Here is a 16,115-nt window from a genome sequence, read left to right on the forward strand (position 1 = left end):
TCTTGAGAAACTTGTACGCAGGTCAGGAAGCAACAGTTAGAACTGGACATGGAACAACAGACTGGTTCCAAATAGGAAAAGGAGTACGTCAAGGCTGTATATTGTCACCCTGCTTATTTAACTTATATGCACAGTACATCAAGAGAAACGCTGGGCTGGAGGAAGCACAAGCTGGAATCAAGATGCTGGGAGAAATATCAATAACCTCAGATATGCAGATGACACCACCCTTATGGCAGAAAGTGAAGAACTAAAGAGCCTCTTGATGAAAGTGAAAGTGGAGAGTGAAAAAGTTGGCTTAAAGCTCAACATTCAGAAAATGAAGATCATGGCATCTGGTCCCATCACTTCATGGGAAATAGATGGGGAAACAGTGGAAACAGTGACAGACTTTATTTTTTTGGGCTCCAAAATCACTGCAGATGGTGATTGCAGCCATGAAATTAGAAGACGCTTGCTCCTTGGAAGAAAAGTTATGACCAAAGTAGATAGCATATTCAAAAGCAGAGACATTACTCTGCCAACAAAGCTCTGTCTAGTCAAGGCTATGGTTTTTCCAGTGGTCATGTATGGATGTGAGAGTTGGACTATAAAGAAAGCTGAGCACCGTAGAATTGATGCTTTTGAACTGCGGTGTTGGAGAAGACTCTTGAGAGTCCCTTGGACTGCAAGGCAATCCAACCAGTCTATCCTAAAGCAGATAGATCAGTCCTGGCTGTTCATTGGAAGGACTGATGTTGAAACTGAAACTCCAAAACTTTGGCCACCTGATGCGAAGAGCTGACTCACTGGAAAAGACCCTGATGTTGGGAAAGATTGAAGGTAGAAGAAGGGGACAACAGAGGATGAGATGGTTAGATGTTATCACCAACTGAATGGACACGAGTTTGGGTAGACTCCAGGAGTTGGTGATGGACAGGGAGGCCTGGCGTGCTGCGGTTCATGGGGTTGCAAAGAGTTGGACATGACTGAGTGACTGAACTGAACTGAATGCATATTTATTGAACAAAGAATTAAATGAGTAGAAACCAAAATACTCCTGGAGAAAATATTCTTTGTGAAGTCATTCTCAACTAACAATAAATGAATGTCTTCTAACTAATATGATATGTAACCATTCCTGAAGCCAAAAGTAGTTATTCATTTTGCTCATGCTAACATAAACAGAAGTTAATATCAGATTTAGAAATATACAATTATATATTTAATGTAAACTATTTGCTTTATTTAACATATGATTAACCTGAGGTTCTCCCTGGTGGCTCAGACAATAAATAAGCTTTCTGCAATGCAGGAGACCGAGTTTGATCCCCTGGAGAAGGACATGGCAATCTACTCCAGTATTCTTTCCTGGAGGATTCCACGGACTGAGAAGCCTGGTGGGCTACAGTCCACAGGGTCGTAAAAAGTAGGACAAGACTGAGAGACTAACACACACACACACACACACACACACACCCCTGAGGTCAACAGTGATGATAATTCAGTTTTATTTAATTAGTACGGATTGAATGTCTAGTAAGTGTAAAAAAAAAACACAAACAAACAAACAAATTGCCGGTAGAAATGGGATGCGAAGAAATGCTTCCTGATTCCAAGGTCAACATTCTTGCTACAAAATCATGCTACTTCATTTAATAAAATGGGTAGCTTTCTGCCAAATGGGAGAAAGGGGAGGAATAACTACATACAGGGAGTTTTAAAAGAAATAAAAAACAGAACAACAGAACAGAAAAAAATGCAAACTCTCTGAATCATTAAAGATTAAAAAAAAAAGAAGGGAAAGGTTGACATCAGCTCTTTGACCATCCTTAATGCCTAATGTCCATGTTGGAGTTTTCATGGCATATAATCAGCTCAGCTATAAACTCAGAGTACAGACATAATGAGACAAATGGGAATTAGATGATGAGAATGTAGGACTATTTGAGACACTGGGTTCAAGCTCTAGGACAGTGTGTTTAAATCTGATTCTTTAAGCCACCTAAAGCTCTGTGAAGACACAGGATGATCGACATTCAAAAATGACTTAGTTTGCTGAATAGCCATATACCATGATAGACCATTTTCAATTATAAGATAGCTCAGAAAGTGTGTATAAATTCAGAGAATGTTGAGACCCCAAGCTTTCCAATACTGAGAATTTAATCTTTCACTTGAAAGAATAAAATCCACCCAGTTAAGTTCCCATTACAGACTTCATAATGAATTCTACTTATTGCTTCCTGGGCCTATCAATTCCACTAATAGATGAATATCTCTTCTGAATCATAACTTAAGAAGAAATGTCACTATTTTACCAATGATATTTATATCAGAAACAGTAAGACAATGAGTCCACACTGCAAGGATACATTGGTCATTTATGCATAACAACTGAAATTCTGGGGAAAAACCAAAGATTATCAAAATAACTACAATATTAAGATAGAATTATATGCTTTTCATTTTGGACAAACCAATGGGAGTAGAACAGAGCTCTAATTTTTACAGTGCAATGGCAGGGGCTGGGGGCAGGAACCAACAAATTGTCAAGTAACATTCTACAGATCATAGGAAGCAAGATTTTATGGGTTCCCAGTTAATCTGGCAAAAATATAAAATAAAAATAACTGATTTCTGAAGCATTTATACCGATTATAGAGTCCAATGTAAAAAATAGTTCCATTGACCTAATTTGAGATATTCAAAAATATTACTTGCAGTCTCTCTGCAACATATACATGTATCAAAAAACCATTGTTATACTACAACTTTATATGAATTATATCTCGACTTAAAAATATTACTCAGTTTACATAAAGTACAGACCCTTTTGCATTTAATATAATCTTTGATACAAAGACAACATGCTTAAATTAACCAGTTAGTAGTTACAATCATCTTTCTCTCAAAATTTGCTTTAAAAGGCTAAAAAAACTAAGTCCACCACTTCAATTAACCAGTGGCTTCTATAAATTCATAGCATACTCAGGGAGAATTCAGGTTTAAAAAGAGTAAAATAAATAGTATTTCAGAAATACATGCTAGTCCATCTAATAATGAATTCTATTCCTTTCCCTCCATAGAACTCCACTATACAATCTTTGAAAATCAAAATAACTTTAATTGTAACTTTCATAATATAGCTTTTAAAATAAGAATGGTTATAAACAACAGGAGAGATTTTTTTCCAAGTCCAACATGTGAGAACTTTCATATACAAAATATGTGTCATACTTCACTGTAATCTTGTTATAAGATACTTATTTTAGTAATGCTGATATCTCAAGATATATTTGGTATGCTTCTTTTGGAAACACACATGAACTATCATTAGGCTATATTCACAATTATTCAAAGACCTTTATCCAACTTAAGCACTTATTTTATTACTTAGTCTTTTTCAAATATCAGCTATTTTCAAAATATTTAATCTATACCAAAAGATAGGAATTTGCTATACTGAGATTATTCAAATGAATATGAACCACAAGGCTTGAAAATAATGCCAAAAGATGGAAGAGTCTCAAAACTGCTTTCAAGAGTGACAATAGCACTGAAACATAATACAAGCCTCACAAGATAGTTAAATGCAAGAATATTTACCAATATCTACTCATTTGAGGGGGGCTGGAACCTGTTTATCTTTTATATTCATCCCTATGTAAAAAAGCATTCAAAAAAATTTATTATTTTTCTCCATTTTTTTGAATTTCTCAAATTACTTCAATTTCTGTCCTATTAAGTAAAAACACTGCAAATAAAATCTCTACAAAATTAAAACAAAACAAGTCCTATATAACATAGGCTTAAATGACACCAGATTTGTCTAGAGTGGGAAAGGTTCTAATTTTTTTTTTAATGGTAGAAAAAGAATTTTAGTTGGGGAGCAATCACCTAAGTATTTATAAAATTGGAAGTACTCTCACACATGTGTGTGTGCTAAGTTGCTTCAGTCGTGTCCGACTCTGCGACCCTATGGACGTTCTCCAGGCAAGACCACTTCCTTCTCTAGACTCTCACACACAGGCAACATAAATAAACTGCTTACTCAGATGAATTTTCAAGACGTATTTTAATCTCATTCCAGGAAGAAAGAAAATTTCTAGATACAAACGCATCTCATTCAATCACATTTTAACATACATTCAGCAACTTAAAATATTATAAGAATCCAATATTTTCATCTTTTATAATCTCAATATATTATATATTTAATATATAATATATATATGTACAATACATACAGGTAGTCAGCAGGATTACAAAGTAATTTTTTAAAAGTCTGATCAACATTGATAAATACTTTTGGACTATTAAAAAGAACTATACTTAGGATCATAGAATAAAATAAAATATGGGAGGTCCAAACCTAATGGCAAGACTGCAAATGTTCATGTAGCCAATCACTTAAAAGATCCCTCAAGTTGGACAGAACAGATTTTAAAGCAGTACTCTCGCTACTCTCAAGCAGCAGTACTTGTAAATATTAAGCATGTACATCTCCATTTAATTTAAAATTTCTATGCAGCTTTCTTTACTGTAATATACAGTAGCTATTTCTTCCTTTCTGTTGGATTTTGCCGTTGTTGCTGTTTGAAGAGTGACTGGTATATTACCAACAGAAGTGACTTTAACTCCCTCTCCTCCCCTAAAGCATGGCTCAGTTTGAAGATTGTTCTATAGGCAGCTATTATGAATATCAACAGTACCTTAATACCATTAACAGAACCAATCAATAACTGGAGTCATATGAGAAGTTTAAAGATTGATGGAGGTTTCTGTAAACCAAGGTCATCGGAAGTATTACACCTGCAGATAGCCCTCTCACATCCCTTAATGCAAGGAGTTAAAATTTCAACACCACAGTAGAGCAGTTAACAACCTATTCTATTAATTTAAAATATTAATACCATTAATCCACCCTGAGAATACAGAGGAAGTATTTAAAACAAGATATTCTGATATGGTTTCTTTCCTTTGTATTTGCTTTCTTCCGGTTTTAGTTGGCCCTTCAAGGGTACGATATTTGAATTCAAAGTGTGACTTTGATATCCGTTTTTGTTAACTGAGGTTCATGCCACAGTGAGATACTGGTGATAGAAAAGCCCAAAAAGGCTTGTAGAAAAGAGACAAGCAGCAATCCACCAGGTCAGAAAAGACAGAAGTCCTCGAAAAAGCAGAGGAGTGAAAATGTTTTTTAAGCTGCTCAGTGCCACTGTTATTTGTGTAACAGTTACCTTCATCTTCCCATCAGCAGATGGTAATTCAGAGTGAACAGAATTGGAGGGTAGACTATTATCCACTGGCAAGGCAGACATAGATTCTGGATAAATCCCCCAGGAATGATTACCTAGAAAATTAAAGATGCAAATAAAATGTGAAAAGTAAGTAATTCCAAAGCTTCTTATTAAAAAAAAAACAAAAATTCCTTAACTTATATTTCAAATTAAGAACAAGAAGTTTAGTGGCACAACAAATTATTTTATGTTGAAAATAAAGTAAAATAATAAGCTTTCTACATATTTAGGGAAAATTCACTTAACTTGACCAGACTATCATCTAACCTTCTCAGTAGAACTACACATAAAAGCCAAAAACTAATTTACTTTTAATTAACTGCATTAAAATCTGGTAAAATAACAAACATTCTCTTCCCTGTATAATGCATGAATCAACTACCTCTACTGGAGTGACAGAACAGATTCTGTAACTTCTTAGAATCTTTTCTACCTCTAGAATATCAGAGTAATTTCTTTCTCAGAAACTATCTATGATCCCAATGTGAGAGACTATTAATAGCTTCCAGAAATTTTTTCATCATACACTTTCCTAGTTGATAGGATATGAGTCATATAATTTCCCACTGAGCCACTCTTTTCCATAGATTCCTGAAAGAGCATTTACATCTGTCATCAGCTCTACAGTATCTACAAGTCCACGCAACAATGCTTTCAATTCTCTTGGGCTTCCAAAACCCCTACACTGGCAGACCGCCAGATCTAAGCAAAGAAATACTCAACTCGGTAATAGATAATTCTTGAGTAACACCACAGAGGGGCTTGATTGTTAAGTGAATAGACTTATAGAAGAACTTTGTTCTGCAACTGAGAAATCTTACTCTATCCAAGTTAAGTTATCTGAAGTAGAACCCACCAAAAGATCCAATTCATAAATTTAAAAGTACCTCATAATAATTTAAACGTTATACACTAACACAATCTTAAAATACAAAATATTAAGACTAAAAAGTGCTTACTCAAGTTACTCAGAATTAACCTTTAGCAAACAATTCTTTTACCATTATAAAGATTTTCAAAATCTTTATAATCTTGATTTTGATTTTCAAAATCAAGAAGATAAATCAATGAATCAACTTCTAGAGCTTAAAGGTTCCCATGTTTCCTCGTAAAACTTCTAAAGAGAGAATCAATTTTAAGAGGCATATTTCTTCATAGCTAACAGAAAACATTATGAGTTACAGGTAGAAAGTAGAGCAATGAGCTTCCCAGCTGCCAGGATATGCCTACCTAGAGTTTTCAAAAGCAGGGTTGTGTGAAGCAGCATGACCAGAGGAGCCACATACTGCAGCGCAATGACACAAAGGTAATAAAAGACTCGAGCGACCTGGAACAACATTTTTAAGTTTCTAACACAGCTGACATGTTATGAATGAGTTAAACTTTTGTATCAAACTGAATCATCAAACTGAATCGCTTAAAAGATAAATAATCCTTCCATGGGAAGAAAGCTAACTGGAAATAAATTTGTACTTCATTATAAATGCCCCCAGACTGACTTCAGAAAGGCTCAGTTTGAAGCTTCTTTAAAATGTGAAAAAAGCATTAAATCCCTTAAAAATTGTTAAGTGATTAATACAAATTGGAGAAACAAAATCAGTGAAATTCAAATGGCATATATTCACTTATTTCAAATATAAAACAAAATGCTAAAATTTCTGAAGACACCTAAAATATCAAAGTAAATAACAATAAAAGTCATAGAGGAACAGAACCCCCTCATAAATAAAAATATTAATCCCTATTTACATTAGACTGAAGTAAAATTCAAAGTACGAAAATACATGAAAGGTAAAACATAAAAAGTTATTTGAATCTTGACAGAGTCAAGATGAAATTCCAGAGTAAAAAACAAGAGGATCTGACACCATGTTTCTTTAAAAAGACTTGATCAGCTTGTGGGTCTAGTTCATTACATCGGTGGATGGATTCCTAGCACCTTCCTTCTCTGGGCTCTCCATTAAGTTAAAATTTATGTTCCATGTTCAAGTACTTGGATTAATGTTAAAAGGAATACATTTAGTCACTAAAGCTAGTATTTCCTATTCTTTAAGTCACAAAAGCTATACAATATACTGTGATGTCTTTCAGATCAGTTAGGGGAGTCCCATTTAGCAAACGTAGATATACCACAGCTTTGTAACCCAAACTGTCTGATACTTAAAAGTACTTAAGGCAGGAAGGGGAACTGAGACCCTTTCTTCACCTAACACCAAAATCAGATCAATGTCTCTGACATCTGTCAGTTTAAGATTATTCTATCTGTTCATAATAAGAATATCATGGAATGAAACTACTACTGAAGGAAATCAAACACTTTTATTTTTGTGCATGCGCATGCTAAGTCGCTTCAGTCGTGTCTGATACTTTGCAACCCCATGCCATCCTTTGCAACCCCATGCGATCCTTTGCAACCCGCCAGGCTCCTCTGTCCATGGGATTCTCCAGGCAAGAACACTGGAGTGAGTTGCCATGCCCTCCTCCAGGGGATCTTCCTGACCCAGGTTCAAACCCAGGTCTCCTGCACTGGCAGGTGGGTTCTTTACTGCTAGTGCCATCAGTATTTGCTATTTTTCATTTTGGCAACAGTGTAAAACTTACCATTTTCTGAAGCTCAACTGTGCTTATTCGCCCTGCTTCTTTCTTCATTTGATCCACACATTTCTGGGCTAAGTTTAAGTAAGCTTGCAGGTGACTACGCATCATGGCCAACCGCAAAGCACAGAGCACGATTATTAACCAGAGTCGCAGAGTATCGAACGTAGCTTCTGTCATTCTACAGATCAAAAAGTTGATATGGTGCTCTCAAAGACCAAAAAATGCTAGCATGCTAGTTATATGTGTTAGTGTTCACTGGATAAGATATTTAATACAAGTAAATCTAGACTTGGTTACAACTGGAGACATGAAAAGTGTCCCACTCTATCACAGACTTAGAGGATACTTTCATTTGCATAACAAATAAATGCATCATGAAACGAAGAAGTACCAGATAAGTCTAAAAGAAAAAAGTAGAGCAATACTTGGGATTCCTTTCTCTATCCATCCTCCCGGCATGGGGGGAGGGGAATGACTCTAAGCAAAAAGGGAAGCTGGGAGTTCTTAAACTGGAGACTACAAGAAAGAAGGAAGGAAACCCCAGGAGCTTGCCCGTGAACTATTGAGTTAACAACCCATCTGTTTCTGGCTACAGTTTTGCCTGATCACATAAACAGCTGAGTAGGATCTTTCACTCTGCTGAATTTCTGACTGGGATCAAGAATTCTGATATAATACAATAAAATCAGATGCTCTTTAAAGGACTTTAGAAAGAAGAGGTAAATTCTGATGTCCTTTAGGGGTTTAAGATTTATAAAAGACCATGGTTTCTGCTTAGATAAAAGATAACATTGTAATTTGAAGACAATGCTTATACCGAGCCTGACGCTATTCAAATTTCTAGTACTATCAGGCAGTTAAACATGTGACTGTTGAAATGTGTCTAGTGATCTGCCAGACAGGATGTGGAACTTACAAGTGTCTCCCCCAAATTCTTAAAGACTATGAGGGTAGACTGGATGGCTATAAGGAAGAATGAGTGGGAAGAGATATAAAACCAACACTTTGTTCCAAAATAGGTTCTATTATCCCCGTCTTCTGTTCTGTGTAAGCACCTAGGAAAGGGACTAAAACTACAATACAGAAAAAGCTGCCTGTGGAAATAAAATTGAAAAACAGTACAGGAAACAGAAAAGGCAGAGAAGATGAGAAAGGATACAGTTTTGGTTGAACTACTTATGAAACAGAGGTGATAGAGGGATGGAGCAAAGGCTTTATTATGCATGCTCTTTACTGGTTTCCTTTTTACAAGGCCATGAGAAATGCACATTGGTTAGGAAGCATAAAGGCAAACTTTTATCAATACATTTACATTATAATAAACAATAAGATTAAAGCATCAGTCATGTGAGAATGAGAGTACACAAAGATTTAGGACCATCCACAGCCTTGAACCCTTGCAGGGCCTACAGACAACACTGTGCTCCCTGGTGTGGTGCAACCAGGGGGCTCGGCTGGTAGAGTTCTGAAGACAGCTAGTATATACACTTTGAGGATGACAGGTAATAGAAATGAAGGGAATGGTACGAGGCAGTGAATCAAAAAATATGTGCCCTGTTTACGAGGAGTTCAGGATTTAGGTAACAGTTCTGCTGCTAAGTCACTTCAGTCGTGTCCGACTCTGTGCAACCCCATAGACCATAGCCTACCAGGCTCCCCAGTCCCTGGGATTCTCCAGGCAAGAACACTGGAGAGGGTTGCCATTTCCTTCTCCAGTGCATGAAAGTGAAAAGTGAAAGTGACGTCGCTCAGTCGTGCCTGACTCTTAGCGACCCCAGGGACTGACTGCAGCCTACCAGGCTCCTCCGTCCATGGGATTTTCCAGGCAACAGTACTGAAGTGGGGTGCCATTGCCTTCTCCTTACAGTTCTACTAATAGTTATCTAATTAGTACCTCTAATTCAGATTGCTTACTTAACTTCATAAGGATTTGGTCAGTTGATATGATAGGGTATCTCAGGAAAGAGTCTGAGCTGAGGCAAAATATGCAGGTAAAGAAAAGGCAGAAGAAATTCCTCCAAATTCTAGAAGCCATTCTAGTTATCACTGTACAGGTTCTCTTTTGGTTTTCTTAAGAGGTTACAAGCACACATGGACTCTGCCTGCATTTCATTTCTTGATGCCCAAGCAGAACACATGGATGGATGAGTTTAAATACATTTCTGGGTGGAAACTACATTCTAACCATTTTTGCCTCTCACTACAAATAAAGGCCTTTGACCAACCATTTACTCCATGTGACAGACGAAGGACCTGGGTTAATGGGCAGCCATTCTTTCTCAATCTACCACATGGGTTTGGATTTTAAACAAAAATTTAAAACCACTGCTGTCTAATCACTTAATGTAATTATCTAACAAATAAAAAAGGAATAAAATGGAGCACAGATAAGACTATAATTTTGTTTCCATCATTTACCAAGCAAGAATACTGGAGTGGGTTGCATTCCCTTTCCCAAGGGATTTTCCCGACCCAGGGATCAAACCTGGGTCACCCACACTGCACTGCAGGCAGATTCTCTACCTTAGTCTAGAACCCTACAATCCTTAGGATTAACTTTTAAATACTCAGAGTGAACCTGTCAAGTTGAAATTACCATTAAAGCTTACTTATGTGGGGAAAAAATATTATGACTTCAAAGTATACTTTCTTAGTTCAATAGGGTTAAGTGTTAAACAAAAAAAATCATGGTCATCACTGATTTTATACTTATTCCAACACAAATCTGTACCAGGGTCTAAAAGAAATGCATCATGTAAAATGCATACTGTGGAATCAATGACTAGTCAAGTTTTTCTATTTTAATTTTGATAAGGCAAAGCAGTGGAAGGAACAATTATTAAGCACTTACTTCTAGCCAGTTGCATTACATGTGTTCTTTCATTTAATTCCAATGATAACCTTGTGAGGTAGATACTATTATCTTCATTTTCCAGATGGGGAAACAGAGGCTCAGTGAAGCTAAATAATCTCCCTCAAGTGACAGCTTTAGTGAGGATCAGAACTGGGGTTTGAACCAGCTCTGCCTGAATCTTTTTATTACTCTAACAGTTCCATAAGGCTAATGAGCTAACATATCAAGTACAGTTACTAATGCCTTTTAACAAACTGTTTATTTTCTTCTTCTCCTGTTAAAGTACAGCTGTCTAATTGGGGAATAAGGCCTGCTATTAGATAATAATGTTAAGGCTTTATTTTTAATTTTGATAGGTATGACAATACTGTCATGTAGAAAAATATCTTTATTTTTTAGAGAGGCATACTGAAGTTCTTAGGGGTAAAAATGTTATGCTTCTGGTTTACTTGAAAAGATACTTTATCAAAAAATAAAACAAAAAACAATACGGAAAATATTAATAACTCTTAAGGGGCTGAATATATGAACTTTCATTTATAAAATTTTCCCTTTATAATTTTCACAATTAAGAAAAAATAACAGAAATGTACGAAGTGTCTTAAAAACAAGTGCTATCAAAAAAAAAAAGAAAAATCTCAGATATCAACTGGACATCAAGTGAAAAAGCAGAAAAACTTTTACAACTGCATAAGATAATATAAGTGCAGAGTAATAATAATTCACAATCATACTGAAGATCACCAAAAGTTTAAATGATGACCTATAATTTCCATTTTATATTTTAAAACATTTCTATTAATGTTTTAAAAATACACTCTTAATATTATAATTAAAAACATGAACACAGTAAAAAACATTTCAGAAAAGTTTTGATTATATAATAAAATAAAAATTAGCCCCCAAATACCCATACTTACAAAGGGACACTTTCTTTACCCAATGGTGGGTTCATAATGTAGTCTTTGGTGATGGGTTTTACCCAGAGCAGAACCATAAACAGAGGTGCCAAGAAGTTGATATGAAGTAATGTTCTGAAAGTATGTAAGAAATAAACATAAAAATCCAGAAGCAAAATACACTAATAAACTACAGAAACTTGGAACTTAAAAAATGTAGGAACTTTAATTTCAGTATTCTATATTAAGGTATTGTTGCCACCATTATTTTATATTAATCATTATCACTCAACACTAATTTGAGCCCTTATAAAAACACCTTATTATTTTAATGTTTCAGATGAGAACATTTAGATTGAGGAAAGTTAAACGATTTGCACGTGGTAATATTACAGGCGAGAAAGAGATTATGCACTAAAATCTAAATCTGTTCACTCCCACTCTAGGGTTCTTTAACAATCTTCTACTGTATCCCTGATTTAATACACTGGTATTTAAATGATTCTCTAATCAATGAATCCAGTGGATTTTCAGGATAGGCGTCATCTTCTGATATTTTTCAGTCCAGCAGACACAAAGCAGCTTCTGATTACTTACAAATAAGAGACCTATTACAAGGTCCAAAATACCAGACGGGATACGGCAGGTGGAAGCCACTGCATTTGTAATGATCATGTATAATGTTTTAATTAATTGTTAAAATCATAAATGATTCACATTTTTATTTCTTCTTGAAGAATTATGAATGCATCTGAAATGAATTTCCCTATCCTATACAAACCAGGAGAAATTCACGGTACTCCCACAAGGCAATATACCCAATACAGCAAAAGGTTTCAGGTGTGAGATGCAACGTCATTCTTAACTGTTGCCCCAAGTCTGTACCCTACAGACAGATGACTGATAAAAGACTGTCCTTGTTTCAGAAAGACGTTCTTCAGACTATTTTATTACCATGTACTGTTTTCATTACAAGCCATGCGAGGAAGAGAGACTAAACTGCAGGGTTTAAAATACACACACACGCACACACTTTAAAATACCAGTGCAGCGCAAGTGATAGTGATTTCTGTGAGTAAGCGGCTGGCTCGGGAAACCATGAAGACCTACCTGACCAGGGAGAGGCGGAACTCTGGCCCTGAAGCGAGTACGAGTACTACTGCCTGGCCCCGGGGTGACGAGAACGCAGCTCTTTGCGCCAGTCTGCTGCCCTCACTACAAAACTAGCTCGCCACACCCTGTATCCGGGCAGAGTGCTACCACACAATGTGTGTATGTGTGAGGGGCCGTTTGTAATACACGGAAAATAAAACTCCAGATTCCCAAAGGGAAAAATTGGAAAAAGCTACATTTTTCTGAGAAGGAAAAGAAAATGTGCCCCCCACTCCCCCAACCCTCAGTGTCTCCAATCCCAAACTACCACTAAATGCTTTAAATGTTTTCATAAAGTGATTCTTTCATCCCAGAGCCTGGGTAAACCATCGGGTGCGGGGGAAGAAAGCAGCAGTATTAGGTATGCAGTGTTGCTAGGGAACACTCTAGTATCAAGGAGCAGCCCACAGCGGTTTCAGTAGCTGGTGAAGGGCTCCCCTCCACCCACCCTTTCAGCTTATTTAAATCATAACACTGGGGTTAGTGGACTGAAGTGTGTGTGTGTAGAGAGGAGGGGGAGAACCAGGTTTTGTTTTAAAAGAAGCCATTAGAGAGACGGATGGTGGGAGAAAAGCAGGATGTAGCCAAGAGCATGCTGAGTAAAAGGAGTGGAAAAGAGGAATGAAGGAGTGTGTACTAGGAGGTGAGAATAAGTAAACACACACAAAGCATATGCAGGAAAAAAGGGAGGAGAGGAAAAACACAGAAACATTTTCAAAATTAAAATAAAGGAAAATGACAGAGGTAGGAGAGATAAGAACGTGATAAGACAGAGAATCAGCATCATTAAATGTAGGTTTTTAAAGAGCAGAAATGTTAGGAAATATGACTATTCAGAGAAACTTAATGACTATAAATACATATATAAAAATGGAATATTCCCAACTTGGGCTTCTACTGCAAAACAAAAAGAGGATTTGGAAATTTGGATCTGGATATGAAATGATGAAGATAAAAATCTGTTCCTCTGCCAAGGTGTCTACACCAAGAAAAGAATCTCTGACAACCACAAAGAATATAGTAACTGGGCTCTGACTTACATGTAGAGATTCAAATACAATTTCTCTGTATTTGAAAACTAAAATAGCAAACTGTAATTTAACACTATACAGTACTAGTAATCCCAAAGTAAAATAAGCTTACAAATAGGTCAGTAATATAAAGAAAACAAACATTTCTTATGTGCACAGATTTAATTTCAAAACATTTTAAAATAAAATGCTTTAAATACAAAATTAGGTTAAATCAAATCATTTATATGAAATATAAATAAGTACTTTTAACTTGAAAATTCTAATTTAAAGAAATTCCCATAGATCCTCAGATCAGTGGTAGAGATTATGATATCATAAACATTGAACTCTGAGTTCAAAAGAACATAAATATTAATATTTCCATTTTAACAGGAAGAAAAGAAATTTAATAATTAGTGTTTTTTCTTACACAGGACTTAAAGTTTAGAAAAGAATGGAAGAAACTTGCTTATAGTAGAAAGAGGAAGCAGTGTGACATCAAATGGTTATTAATTTTCAATACAATAATTTATGATTTCATTACAATAATATACCTTCATTAAGATGGAAAACATATATTTATCTGCATGTGCTTATGTACATTTTCCGCTTACTGTGTAATTTTTTCTGTTGCCAAATTCAGGGCATCCAGATGCATTTGAGCCAGCCGTAATCCAGGAAATGTCAAAAAAGCCCCAATGAGTGAACAGAAAATAGCCAGGAAAAATTTGAAAGTAAGTTTTGAAACAGGACCCCTAAAATTAAAATTTTTAAAAAAGCTGGTAAGTTTTTGAAGTGAACCTTCTAGAAGTTTTCTTTTCTACTAATTACTTTATAAATCACAATAATACAAGTAATACAAAGTAAACTCCTACAGAAAGACAGTTCTTTATTCCACCACCATAAGAGATTTTAGTGAATTATGAACTTAATCAGACATCTCTTAAGCAACACTTTTAACAATATTACCTACATATTCGGCAAAAAATAATGTGACTCATGAATTTCATTTACTGTTTGATGGAAGAGGAATTAAGTTAAATAACAGCAAATTCAAATCCGAATTCTATAAAAGATACTAAGTTTATACAAATGTAAAAAATATGAGGATACTGCTAAAAGAGACAGTCCTACTTAAAAAAGAATTCTTTTCACTGATTAAAAACAAAGAACTACTTACAGTAAGTGCTATTTTACTAAAAATGGAAAAATTTAACTTGAATAATACTTAATTTAAAAAAAACTTACTGAGATTCTAAACCTTGCTTTTCAAGAAACTGCATCGCACTGTCTGAAAAATTTGTAAACCCTGTAGGGGGAAGAAAATTTACTCTTATCATAGGAGTAAAATACAGAATCTTTCTTTGGAAATAAAATGCTAGAGTATCTTAAATTCTGAAGTGACAAGCTCAGCTCTTTTACGTGCTAATTAGTATGTCATAATGCAATAAAATTTAGTTATTAGGAGAAATAGCCTTTGAAAACATCCCTTTGATATATATACATTCCATATAATTTGCATTAAACTCTGCATCTTTATATATGTGAGTAAACATTAGCATCAGAAACACTTATTTAAGTTTAAGGAAAAAATGAGGAGGGGAGAGCATTTTTGGAAAAAGCTAGGAAAAACTTAGCTAAAAAAAAACACCTTAAGAATAATAAAGGTTATTTAGACCATTTCAGAATATAAACCTAATTTTAAGAACTTATATTAAATTATTACCTGTTTCAAGTCCGAATTCCAGATAGTTTTCTGTTACAATCAAGACAGCCATTGCTTTCACAAAGAAAAAAAATCCAAAGGTAACACAGACTGATCTTTCACCACCATCTTCTACTTTAAAATAGTGTGTAGTTAATGAAAATAGAACTTTGCTGCAAAAGGAAAAGTTCAGGAAAAACAACAAATAACTTTGTGGAAGTTAAACACAACCATCTTTACAGGACCTGAACTCCAATAAAATTTGACTACAACATTCATTTTGATTCTACAATATTTCTCTACAAGGTGTCTTTTGGAAGGAAGTGAAAAACTAATGAAAATCTGATTAGTCTTTCAGAAAATAAAAACAAAGCAAATCTAAGAGAAGTTTGTAACATTTTAAAATAAAACATGCACATATACTACACTGTAATTAGGAAAACAATGTATTTCCAGTTTCTCTAACTCAAATTCAGTAGGAGGTTATTACAATAATTTTATGAAATAGGGTCTTGGTGACATGAAAAGCATCTTAGGGAACTTCTTTTTATTGGGTGTGATTGTCAAGTTGTTTATATTTAGAATTAAACAAAAAACACAGGAATCATCTGT

The 16,115-nt window shown here is 35.1% G+C and overlaps 1 protein-coding gene across 3 annotated transcripts in view; it reads right to left on the reverse strand.

The window, feature by feature from the left end:
- Window positions 1–4,244: 4,244 nt before the first annotated feature.
- TMEM161B (transmembrane protein 161B) overlaps window positions 4,245–16,115 on the reverse strand; it is a 72,269-nt gene continuing 60,398 nt past the window's right edge. Inside the window, exons 6-12 of one of the 3 annotated variants that reach the window (XM_068980441.1) lie at window positions 15,525–15,676; window positions 15,047–15,107; window positions 14,413–14,553; window positions 11,655–11,768; window positions 7,884–8,058; window positions 6,513–6,609; window positions 4,245–5,335 (exon numbers count right to left, since the gene is read on the reverse strand). In XM_068980441.1, the coding sequence (XP_068836542.1) occupies window positions 5,058–5,335; window positions 6,513–6,609; window positions 7,884–8,058; window positions 11,655–11,768; window positions 14,413–14,553; window positions 15,047–15,107; window positions 15,525–15,676 (1,018 nt within the window). In that variant the 3' untranslated portion in view covers window positions 4,245–5,057. The remainder of the gene's footprint in view (window positions 5,336–6,512; window positions 6,610–7,883; window positions 8,059–11,654; window positions 11,769–14,412; window positions 14,554–15,046; window positions 15,108–15,524; window positions 15,677–16,115) is intronic. The other 2 variants (XM_068980443.1, XM_068980442.1) reach the window with 2 other exon arrangements.

The sequence above is a fragment of the Capricornis sumatraensis genome, chromosome 9, assembly GCF_032405125.1.
Source record: "Capricornis sumatraensis isolate serow.1 chromosome 9, serow.2, whole genome shotgun sequence".
NCBI classification, from domain to species: domain Eukaryota; kingdom Metazoa; phylum Chordata; class Mammalia; order Artiodactyla; family Bovidae; genus Capricornis; species Capricornis sumatraensis.